The sequence below is a fragment of the Lemur catta genome, chromosome 9 (assembly GCF_020740605.2).
Source record: "Lemur catta isolate mLemCat1 chromosome 9, mLemCat1.pri, whole genome shotgun sequence".
NCBI classification, from domain to species: Eukaryota; Metazoa; Chordata; class Mammalia; order Primates; family Lemuridae; genus Lemur; species Lemur catta.
This window is the reverse complement of record NC_059136.1, coordinates 1,433,260-1,455,234: the sequence shown is the minus strand read 5'-3', so window position 1 is coordinate 1,455,234 and position 21,975 is coordinate 1,433,260. Positions and strand designations below refer to the sequence as shown.

Sequence of the window (21,975 nt, the reverse complement as noted above, 5' to 3'; positions counted from 1 at the left end):
TTTTATGACCCACCCACAGAAGAACTGCAGGTGGAACGGACCGCTCACCCCACACGAGGGTTCTGCGGCCCAGGCAGTGGCCGGGCCCTGGCTGAGAAGGCCCAGGGCCAGGACCAGGCCAGGTCTCCTTGCCGGCCGCTGCTCTGGCCGCCCCCTCCCCGCCCCGGGCAAGCTCTGGGCAAGCTCCTTTGGGAATGACCACGTCTCCTGTGAAATCCTAGTGGGCAAAGCCTCGGTAGGAGTTGGCATCAGAGCTGGACAGAATGAAATGTGGTATTTATGTGAACTTCATCTATCGGTTTGACAACCCTCACACACGAGGGGGTGAGACTTATCCAGAATGACTCGTTCTCTCTAGTGAAAGAGCATTTTTTGTGGGAGAGGGACGGTGCCATCCAGTGTGGTTCCAGAACAAATTACAGTAACAAAGGATCTTACTGCTACCGTTTTATAACTACTTCACATGAATCCTGAAGAACGGGCTTGGGCTTTCTTCTTTGTAATGGTTAATTAAAGATGCAATTAAATAGCATCAACACAAATGTACCCCGGTTAACATTTTGGTGCCCAGCCAGCTGTTTGTCCAAGTTTGAGTGGTGGAGGAGGGGCAGGGGTGGGGAGGGAATCACACACGAGCTATGTGGTGACCAGTTTTGTCATAAACAGCGTCTTGAAAATCTTTCCACGGCACTAAATGTTACTCTATAGCACCAGCTACGATGGTTGCAGGGGAATTCACCGTACGGGCATAATGACTGAATCCCTACAGCTGGAAGCAGACTGTTTGCAAGTTTTCACTGTTACTAAGAGTAGAGCAGGGATTCTCCTATGTAAGTCTATTTTATATTCTTATTTCCTAAGGATAAATTCCTAGAAGCCAAATGGTTAGATTAAATGACTGAACATTGCTAAGATTTTGATGGAAAGTTTGTACCTATGTGTGTGTAAAGGTAGCAGTGTAATTTTCGAGTGCCCTTTTATCCACACCCTTACACCAGCGGGTGTTATACCACCTGCTGACTGAAGAGCCCTGGGCTTTGAATAAGCATCAGGAGTAGCCAGGCAGCAGTCACACTGGGCTTCGGGTGAGGCCGGACTGGCTTCAGCTGTAACCTGGCCCTGCTGGCCACGAGTGGGTGCCCACGTCATCCTCCACCACCTCCCGCAGCCCAGAGAGTGAGGGAAGAGAGTGAGAGACTTTCCCTGGTAATCCAGGGAATTCTCCTGTACGTCACCCAAGCCCACCAAGGCGGTGCCACGAAGTCTGCAACAGTCATAGCATTACTGGGCTTGGGGCCCCCCCAGTGCTGATACGGCTGCAGTGACCAAAGACCTAGACCACAACACTCAGTTCCCTCTGAACATCTGGGAAGACTTCTCAAGGAGGACAAACAAGCCCAGACTGGGAACATTAAAATAAATCTCTAATGCCCAGACATGGACCAATATTCACAAGCATCAAGAACATCCCAGCAAAACATGACCTCGCCAAATGAACTAAACAAGGTTCTAATGACCTGGAGTGATGGAGAAATGTGACCCTCCAGACAAAGAATTCAAAGTAGCTGTCCTCAAGAAGCTCAATGAACTTCAAGACAACACAGAGAAGGAATTCAGAAGCCTAACAGAGAAATTTAACAAAGAGACTGAAATAATTTTTTAAAAACCAAGCAGAAATTCTGGAGTTGAACTCAACTGACAAACTGAGAAATGCATTCTCTCAAAAGCAGAAGTGCTCAAGTGGAAGAAAGAATTAGTGAGCTTGAAGACAGGCTATTTGAAAATATAGTCAGAAGGGGGAAAAATAAAAAGAATGAAGCATGCCTACAAAATCTAGAAAACAGCTGCAAAAGGGCACATCTAAGAGTTAATGGCCTTAAAGAGGAGGCAGAGAGAGAGATTGGGGTAGAAAGTTTATTCAAAGAAATAATAACAGAAAACATTCCAAACCTAGTGAAAAATATCGATATTCAGATAGAAGAAGGTCAGAGAATACCAAGTAGACTTAATCCAAACAAGACTACGTCAGGCTGGGTGCGGTAGCTCATGCCTGTAATCCTAGCACTCTGGGAGGCCGAGGCGGGTGGATCGCTCAAGGTCAGGAGTTCGAGACCAGCCTGAGCAAGAGCGAGACCCCGTCTCTACTAAAAATACAAAGAAATTATCTGGACAACTAAAATATATATAGAAAAAAATTAGCCGGGCATGGTGGTGCATGCCTGTAGTCCCAGCTACTCGGGAGGCTGAGGCAGGAGGATCGCTTAAGCCCAGGAGTTTGAGGTTGCTGTGAGCTAGGCTGACGCCACGGCACTCACTCTAGCCCGGGCAACAAAGAGAGACTCCGTCTCAAAAAAAAAAAAAAAAAAACTACGTCAAAGCATTTATAATAAGATCACAGAGGTCATGGATAAAGAAAAGTTCCTAAGAGAAGCAAGGAAAAAGAAAACAACAACATATAAACAAGCTTCAATACGTGTAGCCACAGACTTCTCAGTGGAAACCATACAGGAGAGTGGAATGACACATTCAAAGTGTTGAAGCAATAAACCCTTAACCCTAGAATATTACATCCTGCAAAAACACCCTCCAAACATGAAGGAGAAATACTTACCCAAACAAAAGCTGAGGGATTTCATCAGCACCAGACCTGTCCTACAAGAAATGCTAAAGGGAGGTCTTCAATCTAAGAGAAAAGGATGGTAATGAACAAGAAATCAAGGTACACAACTCACTGGTAACAAAAGCACACAAATACAGAACACTCATGGCTGTCACTGTGGTATATAAACCACTTATATCTTCAGTGGGAAGACTAAGAGACAAACCTACCAAAAAAAACTACAACAGCTTTTTGAGAGATAGATAGCGTAAAGAGATATGGATAGAAACAACAAAAAGTTAACAAGTTGGGGGGATGGAATTAAAGGGTAGAATTTGTTAGATTTCCCTTTGCATGTTTGTTTACCAGCAAAGTTGTCATATATTTAAAATAATTAGTTATAAAATTTTTTTTGCAAGCCTCATGGTTATCTCAAATCAAAACACCTACAACAGATGCACAAAACATAAAAAGCAAGAAATTAAAACACACTACCAGAGAAAATCACTTTTAACAAAAGAAGACAGAAAGGAAATAAAAAAGAAAGACAGGACCACAAAGCAACCAGAAATCAAGTAACAACATGGCAGGAGTCAGTCCTTACCTATCGATAACAACACTGAGTGTGAATGGACTAAACTCTCCAATCAAAAGACAGAGTGGCTGAGTGGATAAAAAACCAGGAGCCAACTATACGTTGTCTGCAGGAAACACACTTCACCTATGAAGACACACACAGACTGAAAATAAAGGGATGAAAAAAATATTCCATGCAAATGGAAATCAAAAAAGAGCAGGAGTAGCTATGCTTCTATCAGATAAAAACAATTTCAACACAAGAACTGTAAGAGACAAAGAAGGTCATTATATAATGATAAAGGGTCAATTCAGCAAGAGGACATAACAATTCTAAATATTTATGCACTCAGCACTGGAGCACCCAGATATATAAAACAAATATTATCAGGGCCAAAGAGAGAGCTAGACCCCAGTACAATAATCTTAGAGATTTCAACACTCCACTTTCAGCATTGGACGTATCTTCCAAATAGAAAATCAACAAAGTAACATTGGACTTAATCTGCGCTACAGACCAAATGGACCGAATAGATATTTACAGAACATTTCACCCGACAGCTGCAGAATACTCATTCTTCTCCTCAGCTCATGGATCATTCTTGAGGACAGACCATATGGTAGGCAACAAAACAAGTTTTAAAAAATTCAAAAAAAAATTGAAATCACACCAAGAATTTTCTGTGACCACAATGGAATAAAACTAGAAATCAATAACAAGAGAAATATTGGAAAATATACAAACACATGGAAGTTAAACAATATGCTCCTGTATGACCAGTGTGTCAATGAGGAGATTAATAAAGAAATTAAAAACTTACCTGAAACAAATGACAATGAAAACACAACATATCAAAACCTGTGGGATGCAGCAAAAGTAGTAATGAAAGTTTATAGCAATAAGTGCCTACATTAAAAAAAGTACGAAAGCTTCAAATAAACAACCTAATCATGCATCTCAAAGAACCAGAAAAACAAGAGCAAACCAAACCCAAAATTAGTAGAAGAGAAATAATAAAGATCAGAGCAGAAATAAATGAAAATGAAACAAAAAATACAAAAGATCAACAAAACAAAAAGTTGTTTTTTGAAAAGATAAACAAAATTGACACACCTTTAGCCAGACTAAGAAAAACAAAGAGAAAAGACCCAAATAAATAAAATCAGAGATGAGAAAGGAAACGACATTACAGCTGATACTGCAGAAATCCGAAGGATCATTAGAGACTGCTCGGGCCAACTATACGCCAATAAATTGGAGAACCTACAAGAAATGGGTAAATTCCTAGATGCAAACAACCTACCAAGGTTGAACCAGGAAGAAATCCCAAACCTGAATAAACCAATAACAAGTAATGAGATAGAAGCAGGAATAAAAAATCTCCCATCAAAGAAAAGCCCAGGACCCCATGGCTTCACTGCTGAATCCTACCAAGCATTCAAAGAACAACAAATGCCAATCCTAAACTATTCCAAAAATCAAGGAGGGAATCCTCCCAAACTCATTCTAAGAGGCCTGTAACACCCTGATACCAAAACCAAAGATAACAACAAAAAAAGAAAACTACAGGCCAATCTCTCTGATGAACATAGATGCAGAAATCCTCAAAAAAAATACCAGGAAACCAAATTCAACAACACACTGAAAAGATTATTCATCGTGATCAAGTGGGATTCATTCCTGGGATGCAAGGATGGTTCGACATATGCAAACCAATCAAGTGATGTGATACATTGTATCCACAGAGGAAGGACAAAAAAACCACACGATCATTTCAATTGAAGCTGAAAAAGCATTCAGTAAAAATCTAACATCCCTTCCAGAAAAAAACCTGTCAAAAAACTGGATGTAGTATACCTTTTTGAAGATAATTTGGCTTTTTTAAAATTTCCAGTTCTTCAAAAGTTGCTGCTCTATTGTCTTTTGAGAACTCCACCTTGGTCAATAATAGCTCTGCTGCCAGCAACACAATTTACAGCAGGAAATGGACAGTATTGGCACAGCCATTGTCTCATTTAACGCTTATATTCCCTAAGTGAGGGAAATAAGGGAAACATACCAGAGGACCAGAGAAAGTAGGGAACAAGGTCAGACAGAGACCAGATATGGCCCCAGCCCCTCTCCCTAAAGGCTCAGCGGGACTAGAAAAGATACCTGGCACATTTGCACTTCTGAGTCCTGGGTCTCAGGAGCAGCAGAGGTCGGCAGGTGACCTACAGAAGAGGCAGCACTGGGAAAGGGGGCATTTGACTTTCACCTTGAGCCCAAGGTCCCCCAGATAAAGACAACACACCCCGCCCTGTTCTTGTCAGATTTGACACATTGTGACCATTTCCCGACTGCTCAGAGGTCTGCAGACTGTGGACTCTGCTCCTCGTCCCCACACCCGGATTCAGGGAAATATTCCCAGAAGGAGCCTCCGGACGTTCATGTGCCCTTTCAAGTCTCCGGAGTCTCACATTTCCATTTCCGTCTTGAGCAGGCGTGCTTACAGGTTTCATTTTTCAACAGAAGACACTTTTTCTATTGTGACCCAGTAACAATCACTCTATTCTCCAGTTTTCAAAGGACACAACAGCGACGATGTAAATTAGGATTTGAGATTTTCCTGGGATTGTGATGACTGATCCCAATTTGTCTCACTCTGCTCAACCGTAGGGTCACGCAGCATCCTAACCAGCAGTCAGTGACAACAGGGTCACAATACCTCGCTCTGAATGGTATCTCTAGGCCTTTAATAGTGATAAAGGGATTCTTATAAACGTAAAGCATGACTTCACATATTAGAAATAATACATAGTATCTTCTCTAGACTCCGGAAGGACTTTGGGTAGCCACTTGACTCCTTCCTCTTGACTAGGGAGAAAGAAACAGTAAGTGACCCCAAACGCCGGGCTCTGTCCCGGGATGACGGGGCGCAGCTCCACCAAGAGCCAGCAGTGCAGGTCGGCTGACCTGCAGGAGTCTCCTGAGGTTCCCACCCTGGGATGCCCACATTCTCCACATGCCACCCTCCCGCTGTCCCCATGCCAAACTCTGGCAAAAGGTGAACAAAGCCCCCTCCTCAGTTTTGGGAATGCACGCGCTTCTTCAAGGGGATATAAACTGTCCTCACTGGTTACAAAACCAATGCAGTGAAAGGGCTTTGCCGCCTTAGTTTCTGTTGTTGTCAATCTTACTGTTTCCCGCGAGCACTGCTGGAAGGGGGCAGACAGAAGGGAATTCACTGAACGGTTTGGGAGGAGAAGCAGAGGGGGTCACGTACGGTGCAAGCAGCAGACAGGATGGGGAATCAGGTCTTCGGCAACCTCGCGCCTGCTCTCTGGCCCCAGAGGCAGGACGTGGCTGTGCTTCCTTCCCGCCTCGGTGAGCCCCGCCCGCCCACCCGATCCGAGGTCGGGGAGTGGCCTGCGTCCACAGGTGTGCATTTCCCCTCACTGCGCGCTCAGCAGAGCGTTTTCAGAGCTGAAAACAGCGTCCCTCGCTTGCCCTTTTCCGGTCAGGCGGTCACAGGGCAGAAGAGACGACAGAACACACCTGACCTGGGCTCCCTCCCTGCGTCACTCTGCTCTGCAGCCAGACTCGGTCGCGCGCTGTTCAGATACCACCTGCACTCCGCTGCCGCGCGTTTTATACCTTGGCTTCTTCCGACAGCAGTCTGAGGTCTCTCACAAATGAAAGCCTACACCGCGAGAGGCAGTGCGTTTGTAAGCCCAAGGGTTTCTTCTTAAAGCAAGACAAAACCGGTTCTCCCGTTCCCCGTGTCTCGGATGCGAGAGGAAAAACTGCACCCACACGCTATGATCCATGCATCCTTTATTCCGTCTCCAGCCACCTGCTCCTCCGAGCAGCGGGACACAAACCGGCAGCCAGCCGCCGTCCAGCTGCACAGCGATCGAGGCTTACAGTACATTTAAGGCTTTTAAATTGGAAAACAAAATTAAAATAAAACCAAAGAAACCCCAAACCCAAACCCCCAACCAATACAAGTAGTGTAGCATTTTTAAGCATCTGACGTTTCCGATGCTCATTCGGCTCAACTCCAGTGTCAAAACCCAAATGGCTCCTAAACTAAAAAGATTAGTTTAGTGAAATTTTAATTACATAAATTCTTCAAAGCATAAACTTGGAATTTTTTGTCTTGGAAATGTTATAAAATTTTTTAATAGCAAAACCTAGAAATAAAAACAGATTAACAAAATGTATTCGATCATTTACATACAAACAAGGAGTCTGCAGTTCATTGTTGTAGCCGACAAAAGGAAACTGCCCGTTAGGAACCTATGCACAAGGCGATTGCAAATATGTACAGTTCTTTAAAAAGGCCCACGAGGAGGATGTGAGAGAAGGTGAGTCGGCTGGGCTCTTTGTTAAACCAACCAGTCAAAATATTAAAACTCTGTTGGCTAGGAATAAATTTACACTTAAAAAAGCCCCCAGTTTTCTTTTGTTTAAGAATATTCCAGTTATATTTATGTGGCTACAGTTGATGAAGCTGTTCATGACAGATCCAGTCAATTACTCTTCGGTTCATGTGTTTGGGGAAAGATCGCCATGGTAATGAAAATTAATTAAAAAACTCTCACCACAATGGTTTTCCAGTTACACTATCACAGCGTCACAAATGGACTGAACCCATGAATCCAGGGCCCGAAAGAGCTGCAAACACCAAGGGCCCCGGTGGGGACCGGCGAGTCCCACCCACTGAGTCGGCAATGGCGGCAGGACAGAGGGACGGGGTCCACCCGGACAGCACTGGAACCCGCCCCACCTCCCGCTCTCGGCCCACCCCGCAGGGCAGGGAAGCTGGAGTCTCGACCGTCCAGTTATCATGTTGTGTGAATTAGTAGAACAATCTCTAGATAAAAAAGATGGAGATTTCATCAGCTCTTTGATTAGAACACCCTAAAGGCCGGGCACTTCTTCGTGGCTACCGAGCCATTACAGCTACCCAGGTAAAGCGTGTGCAAACCAGAGGACTCTTCCGTTCACAGTAAATGAGGTAAAATCGAGTTGTCGTCTTCAGGAATTAGGAAGTTCGTGCGATATGAACTGTTTTAGTCTCTCTAGGTACTGTGCGTAAAGCTCTATGTCGTTGTGCCCGGCCCCTTCCACCCAGAGGGGCTCCACCGCGCGCGGGCAGCGCTCGTACATGGCGAGGCCGTGGGAGAAATCGATGACCTCGTCCTCCGTACCGTGAATGACCAGCACAGGGGAGGTGACTTTAGATATCTTGTCGATGCTGCAAAACGGAAGGGGGGGGAGCAGAAAGAGACTCCTTTAGTTTTACTCTCAGACAAGACATCACACCTACCGACAAGCGAATCAACATCCACGGGGCGAGGAAGTTAACACCGTGGGTTTTTTTCTTTTTAATTAAAGACTTTGCTTCTTTAGAGCAACCTTGGGTTCACAGCAACACTGAGAGGGGCACAGAGAGGTCCCACGCACCCCCCGCCCCCCACGCACACGACCTCCGCCAGCATCAACACCCCCAGCGCAGTGGGACGGCCGCTACAGCTGATGACCCTGCACTGACACGTTGTGGTCACTGTGCCTTGTATTCTCTCACTTTTTTCTACTAATTCATTTCTTTCTTAAATTAACTTTTCCTTCTGGAATAGTTTTAGATTTGCAGAAAAGGTACAAAGGGAAGACCGAGGTCCTGTACACTCCTGACCCACTTCCTATGCAGCTGAGTCGCAGGTCACCGTGGGGCGTTGTCAGACTGAGAAGCCAGCGCGGGCACCTTACCATGGACTCAGAGCCACACTTTGTTTGGATTTCACTCATTTTTGCACTAACGTCCTTTTTCAGTTCCAGGATCCAATCTTGGATACCGCACTGCATGCGGCTGTTTGTTTTTCTTAAAAGTATTTTATTAAAAACAGAACTCTTAAGAGCATCAGACTAACAAACCAGTAATTAATATTTTTGATATATTCATATTTTTGAGAGGATTTTTTTTTAAAGTAAACAGGCCAGTACTTAACATAACTGAATGAATGTCTCTTTGGGAAATTGAATAACAGGATACAAATTCCATTTCATAAAAGCTAATGCCTAGTTTTTAAAATAAAAACTGTACTATTTAGCTTGAAAACTTAATGTCATGCCTAGGTTTGGCTCCAAATGACTTCTGTCTACAAAAACCAGATCTACCCTCAAAGGATGAGCATTTGGGGATCTTCAAAAGAATGCAGGTCAGGCGCCGATGGTGTATTCCAAGAGCAAGTCACCGGACGCTGGGCATTTGGGGCTGGCTGTGCAGGGGGCTCCTCTGACGGGGATTTACCAGGCATGTGACCCACGGAAAAGTCTGGAGACACGGATCTCTCTGTCCTGCCAAAGGGCCTCCTGGAGCTGACTTCTCTTTCCATACTTCATCCCAGTCAAAGGGACGAAAGGATGCAAACTGGTATTATTTGTGGGCATCTGTTTGTTAAAAATAGCAGCCAACATGTATTAAACATTTACACGGCTGGGTGCTTTGTACTTCACACGCAAAATCTTGTTTAATCGCCAGCGAAACACGGGAGAGGCACGAGCACGGCTGCTCTGTCAGGGAGGGGCTGCGGCAGGGAGCGGCTGCTACGTAACACGCGGGCGGCCATGCGGACGACGCAGCTCTGGCCGATGCACACTCCGAACATCTGCAAACAACCGTCGTCCAGCCCTCACCCACAGCTCTCGAGGCTGCAGGCCACTTGCAGGCACCCCGGGAAGCTGCCGGACCTCACCCGCCACGCAATTTGCAAAGGGCAGAGCCGCTGTGGCAGTAGCCAATTATGGAGATTAGGAATCTTATTTGGAAACCTACTCGCCCCTTACATTTAATTTTAAAGTGATTTTCTTTAAGAGGGTTCAATTACGCTCCATTAAAAAGATATTTACGCAATGGTTGCAGTGGGCCTGGGACACGGCTCCGTGCGGCACAGTTGGAGAGAGAGAATCTGCTCCTGGCGTGTGTCAGTGAGGGTAGATCCATCATCTGACCCGAAATAAAAGAAAATAAACCACGAACAGAGTCCTGATCAGGCCTGTTTTCTTTATTACTAAGAGGGACCGTGAAGGCATCTCCCTTTACGGGGAGGACACAGAGGCGCCTCTGCCCGTTGGTAGCCATGGACGCCGCCAGCAAACGATCACTAAACTCAGTTAACGATCAAAGTCCGTGCAGCCGCTAAAGGTTTGAAATCTATCACGTTGATAACGTATGGTATTGAATATGAGGCACGGTCTCTTTTTGCTGTCTCTGCTCACCAACCTTAATTAAACAAATTAGTTAACCTCTCTAAGCCTCAGTTTCCTAATCTGTAAAATGAGTATAGTCAGTGGACCAAGTTCTTCAGGCCGGAGTGAAGATTAAGGGGGAAAATGGGCATAAAGTGCGCAGCCCGGCTCTCAGATAAACTCAGCATAAGATTAGCTGTTCGTCTGCTATTGATTAGTAAGTTGCAATTAGTTGTCATGGCTGTATGTCAAGGTATATGCTAATTTAAGAGCCAGGAAAAAAACCTATTCGTTTTGTTGCCAGGGTAACTGCTGGCATTGCTTCCCACAAACATGCTGAATATCCGTCTTTCAACAAACTGGCCTCTCATTACCAATTCAGCACAAACCAGGCCACACTCGAGATGCAACTGGCCCTGCTTAGCATGCCCAGCCACCCACTGGACGTCTGCAGTGCCACTTTCCCATGAGCCGGATTTCCCTGAATCCTGGTATAAACTGCACAGAGCTGAGGTTCAGGAACCCAAGGTGCTAACAGGTTTCTTCCTGTGAAACAAGTCACTCTGGGTAACGGATCTGTGCAACCAAATGATGTTCTTTCCCTGCCACCCCCAGCAGAGGCAGAATGATAGCAATGAACAGGTCAATCAAAACCCTAAAACTGGACATTTCTGCTGAGCCTTTATCCATAAAATGGCAACACGAGCTGGCCAGTCCTGCTACAGCCGCCTCAGGCTGCTTCAGCAACACACTGCGGGAAAGCCTGGGTGCAAACACTTGTTACAAACACTTCCCTCATCGTAGGTTGAAAAAACAAAGTAGAAATGTTCAAACAGAGGTATTTAAGGAGCCAGTGTGCTTGCTGCTTTTGCAGGTATAGTACATCTTCTTCCTTCTCTTGGTGGGGCTGGGCACCACAGGGGTCAGGCTGGCAGCTGCCCTGCCGCCCCCAACGGCCGGCGGGGAGGCCCCGGGGGGACAGTGGGCTCCCCCTTCCCAGCGTCCCGCGGGGTGCGGGCACCTCTGCAGGCGTGAGGGCTTCCGGTCAAAGCGGCAAAGCAGGATGGGACGGGTGGCAGGGGGTTTGTTCCCTGATAATACTGTCCCTGTGGCCACTTACAAAGATCAGAGCCTGGCCTGCCAGGTGACTCACTTCAGCTTTTTCGTTCTACTTACAAGAAGCTTAAACAAGCACACCTTTCCCCTCACCTGCACTGTCTGGCGGAAAGGAGAGAGAAGCCTCACAGTTGCGCTTGCCTGTCGTTTCGACTGGAGCGTGCGGGCCACTGCTACCCGCCTCACCACGCACGGTGCACGAGGCTCTTCGTGGTGTGACAATGCGTGTCCCCTGGACACACGAACCAGTGCTGCACTACTGCCTTTAGGATACGGAAGTGCTTTTTCTTTTTTCCAAACGCTGTATCGCGCAGCTGAATCAGTAAATCTCAGGCCTCAGTACACCCCGGTCCTCACACGGCACCGGGGAGATGGTCACAAGTGAGGATGAAGTCTGCGGACAGCGCGTGTCACAGGCCCTTCCACATCCCCCCGGTGCCCGGCAGGGCTCTGACGTGTGGCTGCCCCCAGGAAGCACCACTAGCGGCCCCCGGGGGACAGCAGCGTCAGGTCTGAACTCGCTCACCGGCCGGCTCGCACTCACTCACGCAGACGTGCACTCACCTCGGGAAAGCGTCGAAGCAGTACGTCTTCCTGGTGTCTGGAAAGGCCACCCGCAGACCCGACATCAGCGGGGAGTGGAGGATCACCGCCGCGCACTCGTACCGCGAGGCCAGGTCCACCGTGGGCACCGTCCCGATGCTCTGGCCGTACAGGATAATGTTCTCAGGGCTCACGCCGTACCTGCGGGACCAGAGGTGCGTGCCGTCAGCTACCGGGTGACGACAGGGAGAGGAAGCCACCGTGTCTCAAACCAACACAGCTCCCACGCCCCCCGGCTCGGAATCTTCATCATCCAACTTGTGCACGGCAGCTTACCACGAAGCTGCACTTGACAAAAACAAACGTTAGGGGCCTCAGTGACAGAGATTCTGTCTGCCCCAACATTTGCAAAAATAACCAACATGACTTTTTTCTGGCAGATGAATTAAACACATGTATTATAAATTTCATCTCGGTAGCTACAGAGCATCTACTTCCTATTACTCTCTATTTCCTCTGATAATCATACATGCATTTCTGAAGGAAAAACGAAAGCGGGTTTAGCCAACTGTAATATTAAGAATTCTCAAGTGAAGTGTTAATGATATGAATGATATTAACATTTATGAGAAAAAGGAAGGTTTACTGGGAAACAATTAATTTGGAGAAAATTGTATTTTCTTTAGCCTCTTCTTGGGGCTACACCCTTCCACGTCTCTCAATCCATCGGTGGTCTCCAAATCACTCCCTTCCGGTTTTCAGTCGGGTAAACGGCTGCACAAAACACGGGCTCTGTTCTCCAGCCTCCCTGGTGCCCAGAGAACTCAGCCCTGCCGGCCGGGGGACAGCAGGAAGGACACGAGCCCCGGCAGGTTGGGCTTCACAGGGAACACTGTGCTCCTGGTCCCTGCCCGTCCTGCGGGGGGGACGCAGCATGGCGGCCATCGGGCCCAGGCAGCCCCAGAGCTGGCGGCAGAAGCAGGAGCCCAGGGAAACGCGTGCTCTGCTGTCAACCCACAGAGGATATGGGAAGGCAGAAAGACTGGTCTAGACACGGGAAAGAGAAAGAAACAGGCAGCAGGAGCACAGACGTGGCAGGGAAGACGGCAGGCAAATGCCCAGCACACACAAGTACGTGAAGATGCAAATTAAATCCGTGGGTTATTATTTTATACCCAAGAGACGGACAGAAATGAAAAACCAGACAATGTCAAGGGACGGCAAGGACGTGGGAAAGTGGGACGCTGTTACGTCGCCATAGGAGTGTGAATTAGTGCGCACCTGGGAAATCAATTTGACGTTAACGGTAAAGCTGAAGCCGGGGAGCCGACAATCCCACCGTTCGGAATAAATACCGGCTGCAGCCTACAGGGCAGTATGGGGTGCTCTGTGCCAGCGGCCTTCGGTGAAGGGAACAGTCCCTCCCTAGCTGGGGGGCTGGCGGGGTGCAGTCCAGACTCCTTCCCTCCAGCCCCATGAAAACCCACAGGAAAATGGGCCCTAGGAAGGAATCGGCGGCGGGAGTGGGCAAGCACTGGGACCTGCTCTGTGGACGCCACACCCGGGCTGTGCCACGCCGGGCAGGCAGCTCTGGACACAGAGAGGTGACCTCGCTGGGGGGGGAGCTCAGCGGACACGGCACAGCAGCCAAGGGACGCGAGGCCAGGCCTGACGCAGGGTGAGTGACTGGGACGTGAGTGTCCTGGCAGATGAAGGGAGAGACTCGGGTCGGAGGGTGAAGCCATGTGGGCAACGGCCGCGTTTACCCTTGGTCAACTATAGGTCTGTTAGGATAAAAACATGTTTTTATAGGATTCTCCCTGGACCTCTTCATGAAGTCTGTAGTCCCGACTTACATGTGTAAGTAGGTATTTTCTGCGTACTCTTCTCTGGGGAAACAGCCTGCACGACGTATCATTTCATTAACACCAGAGTCCCGAGTTAGGGTGTCACCGCACTTCGCCACGGTACGTCCAGGCCTGCGAGAGCCGCCCTGGGGTTCCGGGCAGCTTCTGGCACCGAAATCTGACAGAAGGGCTCAGACTTACACAGAGGGACTGGAACAGGGATGACAAGTCTCGATGCCGATGGCGGAACTCGGGCCGTCAGAAACCGTGGGGGGCCTGGCTACACCACACCCTAAACCTCATCGCCACACAACCAAGATGCATCTCTGAGCGTCTCCCCTCGATCCAGTCTGTTCCCCGCTTCCCCAAGCCCTTCCTCAGCTTGGTCACAAGCTCTCTTCCCTCAAACTTCTCCAAGGCCAGCCCTGTGATCCACACGTCCCTGTACCTGAGCTCGGTCCCTGACCTTCAACCCCGGCGTAACCACCCCCAGAATCCTCCGACCTGTTGGCCCTCCTACTTTTGGCAGCCCCAGCCCTGGGTCTGGGCTCAGGTAAGAGGATTTGCAGAGGAGAAGCAGGGGGGCCGGCCACAGACGGCAGGGGTCTTCCTCTCCCACCACCGCACCACAGCTGCACCCACGTGGCCAGAGCGACACGCACGGCCTAGGAAACGGAAGGCAGGACGCCTCTGATCAGAGCCTGCAGCGAAGGCTCAGGACGCAGGCTGTCTGGGGACACGTGTCTCTGCCCTCCAGGGAACTCAGGACGTGGTCAGGAGAAAGACTCCGCCAGGACAACACCCTGCCGCGTGCGGTGACGGCCTGGGGAGGTGGCAGAGAGTAAGCAGTGCGGTCGGGACGGGCTGCAGGTCGGGGCAGGAGGCTCAGGGAAGCCGACACAGCACCAGGGCCTCAGTCGGGCGGTGGGACCAGGAAGTCTCGAGCGTGGGAAGCGCAGGGCGAGAAAACAAAACAAGCCAAAACGGTGCCAGGTACCGACCGGGCAGCAGGGGTAGGAGTCGGACAGGGAGCTGGCACGGCCCAAAGATCAGGACACACAAAGTGGCTGGAGAAATAGGTATGTGGCACCGGCAGTCTACAAAGGAAGAAGGAAGTGCCTGAAAGGGAAGAGGCGGCCGCCCGTGAGTTGCGAGGATGCCCGACTGGCACAGAGCGGAGGGGGCAGGCACAGGTGGGCTCTGATAGAAAGAGAAACACAACGGAAAACTCACGCGCAGGGCACTGCCCGGGGCACGCCAGCCGGAGCTGCTACCTGCGGGACCTGGAGTCAGGGCGGGGTGGAGCTCACAGGCGGGCTGGGGTCCCCACCTTTGACGGGCGGGGGAGGAATGCCGCACTCTCTGCATCGGGGACGGTGCTCAACGTTTGCTGTCGACGGCACCCTGGAAACGTTCTTGGTCCCCAGCACCACGTCAGCAAGACCCGCTCTTCTCTGGCGCGGCACTGTTCTGTTTCCTGCTCACTCCTCTTCCTGCCCCACACGGCAGACAGCGGACATCCCTCCACACTCAACCTCACCCTGCTCTGGAATCTTGTATCTTCAGCTTGACTTCCTTGTAGAACTTGCCCGATGGCGGCATCCCGCACAGTTGTGCAACGTTTGTTGAGTGAATGCACGGGCAGCCAGGCTTGCTGAGATGTGTCTGCTCACTCCCGGCATCCCACCTGTACTCGGGCCCCCGTCGCTCTCTGTTGACGTTGCATCTCTTCCTTAGCTCCCCGTCACCTCGCACCCAGCACCTCCCGAATCTTCCCATTTCTGCCAGTCACCGCACCCTCTACCTAACGGGCTTGGGAAGGCGCACGGACTCTCCACCCTTCCCTCCCCGGGTCCCTCACAGACTCTCGGCCACTGAGTCCCACCACGTCCACCTTTGCGATCTCTCTGGACCCCTCACTTTCTGACACCACTCCTGTCGCTCGGTGGTCGGCGACATCCGGCAGCATCTGTGATCAGGACCCGCCCGCGCGTTTGGTACACGGAAGCGCACAGTCCGCCCAGTGGTGAACACCCACCGTGGGGCCCCGGGGTCTGTGCCCAGAGTCTTCCCGGAACCTCCCGTCGCTGCCTCTGCACCCCTCTCCACGACGCTGCGACCACTCAGGCGGCCTGACAGCTCCGACCCCGGTCTGTTCTGTCCTCCCTTTGGGGTCTGTGTATGGTTTTATGTCGACTGGGAGGCAGGTGTCCTGGTTCCTGACCTCGGACCTGTCTCGGTCCACTGCCCGGCCCGGACTCACGCTAGCGGCAGGCACTCTGACGGCTCACCAGCCGCCTGGCCCTGTCCTTCCCCCCAGGGCAGAACCCGGGGGTCCCCCAAGCCTCGTCGGCGCACACGCCTGCCCTCTGCTTCCCCAGACCTGCTGTCCCTCGGTCCACCTGTGTGAGCTGCCACGCTCAGGCCACTCCCCTCCCTCCCGTCCCCTACTTTCCATCAGATACCGTCCTTAGGAGAAAACACTTTTGTTACTTTGCTCATCAAACCTTCAGCAAATCGCCGTGCTGAGGATGAAAGTCTGTGTCCTCAGATCCCCCTGCACAGCCCGGCCCCTCCTGCTCCTCCAGCCCTGTCTCTTCTCGCCAAGTGGCTCTTTGGCTCCCGCAGGTGGGACTCCTCACTGTCCCTAACGCCCTCCATCGGGAACGTTCTCTCTCCTTCATTACCCAGGAGACTCTGGGTCCTTCAAGCGCATTTCAGTCCCACCTTCAGTCACTTTTCCTACCTGCTCCGGCTACACACGGCACGGAATTGTCTTTCCTGAGCCACCCGCGGGTGGCCTGGTGACACGAGGGTGCATGTGACCAACCGCCCCGTGTGGAGTGCCTCAGGCTGCCAGAGGAGTTGTGAGCTCCCCCTGGGGAGGGAAGTCACACCTCCTTTTGCTCAACAATTCCCGGGCTCAGGGATCAGTGAGCTTGGAGGCACCTCAGGCTTTGAACAGAATGTGATTCTAGCCAAAGGCTGTTTCTGAACAAATTAAAGCTAAATTTCAGACATAGTCATCATCCCAGTGGATATATAATCCACTCGAAGTTTAACATCTTCTTGGAGGTCTAGACAGGGACAGAATCTCTGGTTGGCAAACTAGCAAAAGCGAAGACCACCATAATCCTTAGTAAGCACATAAGCACTAAAGTTTTTAGGCATGGTAAGACTTTCTTAAAAAACAGCACAAGGAGTTAAAGTCTTTCCATTCTTGCCAGGACAAAGCACTGACCCTAAACAGTTACTCTGTAACAGGCAGTGAGGTGCTTAGTAATGGCCCTTGGAAACCCACATGCCTTGCTCCTCACCTCTCCAAACGTCTACCATGTTTTTGCAGTCACAAGCTGCGTTACCTGGAGCACACGTCGACCACTGCCAATCTAGGTTTCAATTTCCACTCAGCACGTGGGACGTGCCCCTGGAGTGCCCTGCAGCCGGGCTTGGTGGCGTCACAGCAGCAAGAGGGGCAGTGGAAGCAAGAAGTCCCCGAGATGGGGGCTGAGACCACCAAGGAGATGCTGTCCCAGGGCAACCACTTATGAGGTTAAAATCTGTTTGTTTCGTTTTAATGTAAGACTTTCCTTTTGGTGACTGTGAGCAAGCCTGGCCCCCCCAGACTCTCCGCATCCTGTTTAAGTTCATGGCCTTGACTTTGTCCTTTGTCCAGAGCTCTCACTTATCTTCAGAGATGCACGCTTGGCACAGTTCCGTTACCTTTGAAGTCAACATTCTATTTTAGAGCTAGAATTCCTAGTGGGATTATCTTAAGACACAGGACTAAGAAAAATATACAAGGTAACATAAATGTTACTTGAAGGATGAGGTCTGAGGACAGTGAGAAAGGCTAGTAACCTTACAAACCTCAGAGACATATAATAAAAATAATAAACTTTGGAGCAAGGTCTCGGAATAAGAGGATTGAGTATGTACAGAAGCAGGTATGTACACCGCAGACGGCCGTGTGGAAGACTGTTGCCCTCAGCGTATACGCGGTGAGCCAGGCTTTCACTTTCCGTAGCCAGAGCTTAACAAACTAGTGCTTATATTGTAATCATGAGAAAGAGAATAAAAAACCACCAATCGCCTAAAACATGCTTATTTTTCCTTTCTTAAAATACACCTTTGCAGGTTTAGAAAATTTTCCAGTGTTAGACTAATTAACACAAACAGATTGCTATTGGTTGTTAATCGCAATGGCGAAAGCAAAGAAAATACATTTTAAAGTACCTGCCGCGCGGGCGCAGTTGGAGAAGATCTAAAAATTCAAAGTCAGTGGCGTCTGCCGTCCATTTGTTTCCTTTTTTCTAGCTTCTAACTAATTTGGTTAAAAGGGACACTCACAAACAAGATAAGTATAACCCCTGGAAGTTTTAAAAACCTGGGCACCGTCGAGGTATCCTCCAGACACCGAATATAAAATAAAACATACGAGATACAATATTAAAAGTAGCCTCAGTCACTTCAGTGCAAGGAGGACAAACTGTGTGCTCTTGGGTTACACGTCCTCGGGGGAATAAAGAATGAAATGAGATTTACACCAAGAAATAACACTAAAACCAAGAATAGATGTAGGCAAGATGAATATTCTGGTCTGTAAGTTCATCAAAGCACAGCAAAGAGCGATCAAAATGGGGACGGGAAGTCAGGAGAAGCTTCGTGTGGAGGTAGAAGCCAGCGTCCAAGGCAGGGACTTGAGAACAAGACAGACAGGCGGCAGGGAGGGGGCCTCCCACGAAGCCGGCACCGGGGCCTGGCCTGGCGCAGCAGGAGGTGCAGGTCGGAGGGTCTGGGAATGTGCACACAAGATCCCAAGGATATGCAGACCGGCTGCGAGTTCCGGCAAGGGGACGGCAGCCAAGGGTGCAGCTGAAGTGCTCCGTGGGGGGCAGACAGAGCTGCATATGCAGCAGGCAGTGGAGGGGAAGGGAGAGAGATTCAGAGAGGATTCTACAGGTGAGGGTTGAGAAACTTGGGGAATCCGGGAAGGAGACGAGGGGGGTTGGAATTTTGTTTGTTTCATTAGGAAATTAGCTCAGACTGGGAACGTACTGAGGTTGAGGGAACCGCGGAACCTCCCAGGAGGGCATATGAAAGTCAACCTCCCAGGGTTAATCATCAAGAAAAATCTTCCTGAAACGGTCTTGATGTTTATGCTGGAAAGACCAGCCCTGAGCTGTCCTCATTCCGTCTCCTGCAGAGCACGGAGGGGGCCCGGCGGCTGGAGGAAGAAACCGCCTGGGGAGCATCTGCCCAGGCCAGGAGCAGCAGGAGGACAGCTGAGGGCAGAAGCTCCGGAAGGGACTGAGAGGTCCAGGTGCCCCGTGAGATGACAACAACGTGTGCACAGAATGACAAGGGCATTCTAGAAGACACAGCTCACGCGAAGGCTTGGTGTGGTGAGCTCAGGCTCATCCGTGCCGTCTTTCTTAAGCCGGTTGGTTCATCTCAACACATACCAAGACTCGCGTTACCTAATTTTCTGTAAAACGGCATCCACCCTTGTGTGCGCTGTTTCGTCTACCCCAGATGCCTGACATTCCTGCCGAACGGTGGTTCAGGGAGGGGCTCTGTGTCAGGTCTAAACTTACCTCCAGAACAACTTAATTCTCTATGACAATAAAGACGGTTCTCTACTCCTACAACACTCTTTCTCTGTGTCAAAGCAAAAACAAACAAAACCTGACATCATGACTTCATCTTCATTTTTTCAAAATCATCTTTTAGAGGAAAAGTTATAGTCCTAAAAATATAAGATGAACTCTCTTCGGATCTATTACGATTAAAATAGAATAATTTGCTTGAACTTACCTGAGCATAACTGTGCATGAAGTTGTTCTAACTGCTCTTTGGGCATCTGTGATTATCTAACATGTCGGAAAAGCCAGAGAACGCCGGCTCCCCGACAGCTGCACGAATACCTGTCCAAGGGCTAGAACACCACCACCCCGAGGGGCTCTGAGAGGGTTACGGGAGCCGGCATGAACATCTGACAAAGAAGACGTTCAATAAACGTCACTTCGGTCCACACCAAACACAGATAAAGACAGACACCTGACCGAAGCAGAGCCTTAAAAAAACATCCCACTGTCCCCACCTCCACGAACCCTAGTTAAAAGTAAGGTTTCATTAAATCTCTATAATGGGGGAAACTTTAACAATCGAAGTTAATTACCCATTGGAGGGCCAAGGCTGAAAGTTGTTTCTTAGAACTAGAACCCTGAGCATCCCATTTCTGGTCATTTTATGACACCATAGGACGAGTTCTCACACGGCCGCAGGCGAGACCGACGCTGGCTTGCGACAGCTGCGGATCTGAGACAGCCACACTGCACACTGCGTTAGTCTCGCACTGAAACTGCTGAGATGTCCACTGGGAAATTCCTGGATGGTGACTTAGTGGGGACAGAGAACACGTGTGACCTGCTCTACCTTTTGGAGTGTCCCTCTCCCTCCCCGCGCTGGAACTCTGGGTGTGCACACACGTCCAGCCCTGGCCAGCGAGGGCGACGGCGTCAGGACAAGCACAGGACGTCCCCTGGTCCACGCCGGTCCTCCCCAGGGTGTCTGCACCTCTTCTGCCGAGCCTGAGGCCACACGCGTTTGTCACCACATGGAAAGAGTCTCTTTGAGCATGACCCCAAGGAGGACAAGCTGAGAGAGTGAGGGAGGTCTGAGCTCTGCAACTTGTCAACTAGTCACGTGAGCTTCAAGTGCTCTCTCCCCCCCTCCCCCTTTCTCTCCTCTCTCCTTCTCTCTCTCCCCTCCCCCTCTTCCTCTCCTCTCTCTCTCCCCCTCTCCCCTCCCCCTCTCTCTGGACACTGGGCTAACACTGGGCTCTGTGAGCAACCTGGGGTGGGGACAGGGGAGGACGGTGGAGATTTGCAGGGTACGCAGAAGGAAGAGCAGGCTCTGGACTCGGGCAACTCAAGGTCTGCACCTGGGCTCCACCCTGCACCTGTCCCACCATCTCTGCCAGGCAGGGGTGGGGTAAGTCTGGCCTCTGGGACTGCAGTGAGGGTTCAGTGAGGCGATGGTGACAGTGCTGGGCACAGATCACCGGCCACAATCCTCTCTCCTGCGCACAGTCCTTCCCTGCCCGCGGCCGGGCTGCTTCCCTGTTCCATGAAAAGACTGTGGCACGGAGGGGACTTCACGTGGCTCCTGGACACAAGGCCACACCTACGGTGAAAGAAAAATGCAGCCCACCGACAGCATCCGCTTGGGCTGGGCACGGCCCGGCTCTTCCTGTCCGCTCCCCCCCGTGTGCCGTGCAGACGCCCAGACCGGAAGTGGGCGCAACAGGCGGGCTCCACACAGACCAGTGGGACGCCCTTTGTCCCCACATCAGTGGCATCCTCAGGGCTCTCCGGGGCCCAGTCCCCTCTTCGTGCTTGTCTTGTGCTCTTTCTTCCTTGTGTTCCCTACTTCTCATTCTGCCACCAGGACCTTCCATTTGCCCTCATCCTTTTTAAAAGCATAAAAAGTTCACAGCATCGATTACGGAAATATATCAAACACAGGACAGAAACGGAAGGCCCTTAGAGAATCGTACAGATGGACCACTTTATTCTACAGCTAAGGAGGGTGATGCTTTGACAGCGGTCGCTGACTTAACTCAGAATGGTCAAGCTGCTCTGAGCACGTCAGAGCTGTGTCCGCAACACGGGCCTCTCTGGGAGAAGCAGCGTGAGGCCGTGAGCGACCGCCCAGCCGGCGCTCCCGTCTGAGTCCTGCCCCTGCTGCTGGCGGGTGTGGGCACGACTTCCAGGCCTGCTCTGGGTCTAGTTCCCCCGTGGGTGAAGGGGGCTCCCACCTGGCAGAGCCGGCGTGCAGCCGCCCAGCAATGTCAGTATCACGCCCCTCCTCTAACTCACGGGTAAAGCAACTGGGAAGGAGCGTGTCCGGAGCACCCACCTGAGCATGTCAGGTGCAGCGGATGCTTTCAAAGAGCGGGTCCAGAACCTCGGCTTGGGAAGACAAAGCCCTGGAGAGGATGGTGGTTGCACCACAATACGGGAACGTGCTCAATGCCGGAGAACTATGCATTCACA

At 50.3% G+C, this 21,975-nt stretch overlaps 1 protein-coding gene across 1 annotated transcript in view; it reads right to left on the bottom strand.

The window, feature by feature from the left end:
- Nucleotides 1–6,975: 6,975 nt before the first annotated feature.
- The window catches only part of ABHD17C (abhydrolase domain containing 17C, depalmitoylase), a 40,382-nt gene continuing 25,382 nt past the window's right edge, over nucleotides 6,976–21,975 (bottom strand). Inside the window, exons 2-3 of the mRNA XM_045561406.1 lie at nucleotides 12,090–12,269; nucleotides 6,976–8,418 (exon numbers count right to left, since the gene is read on the bottom strand). Of these exons, the coding sequence (XP_045417362.1) occupies nucleotides 8,199–8,418; nucleotides 12,090–12,269 (400 nt within the window). The 3' untranslated portion in view covers nucleotides 6,976–8,198. The remainder of the gene's footprint in view (nucleotides 8,419–12,089; nucleotides 12,270–21,975) is intronic.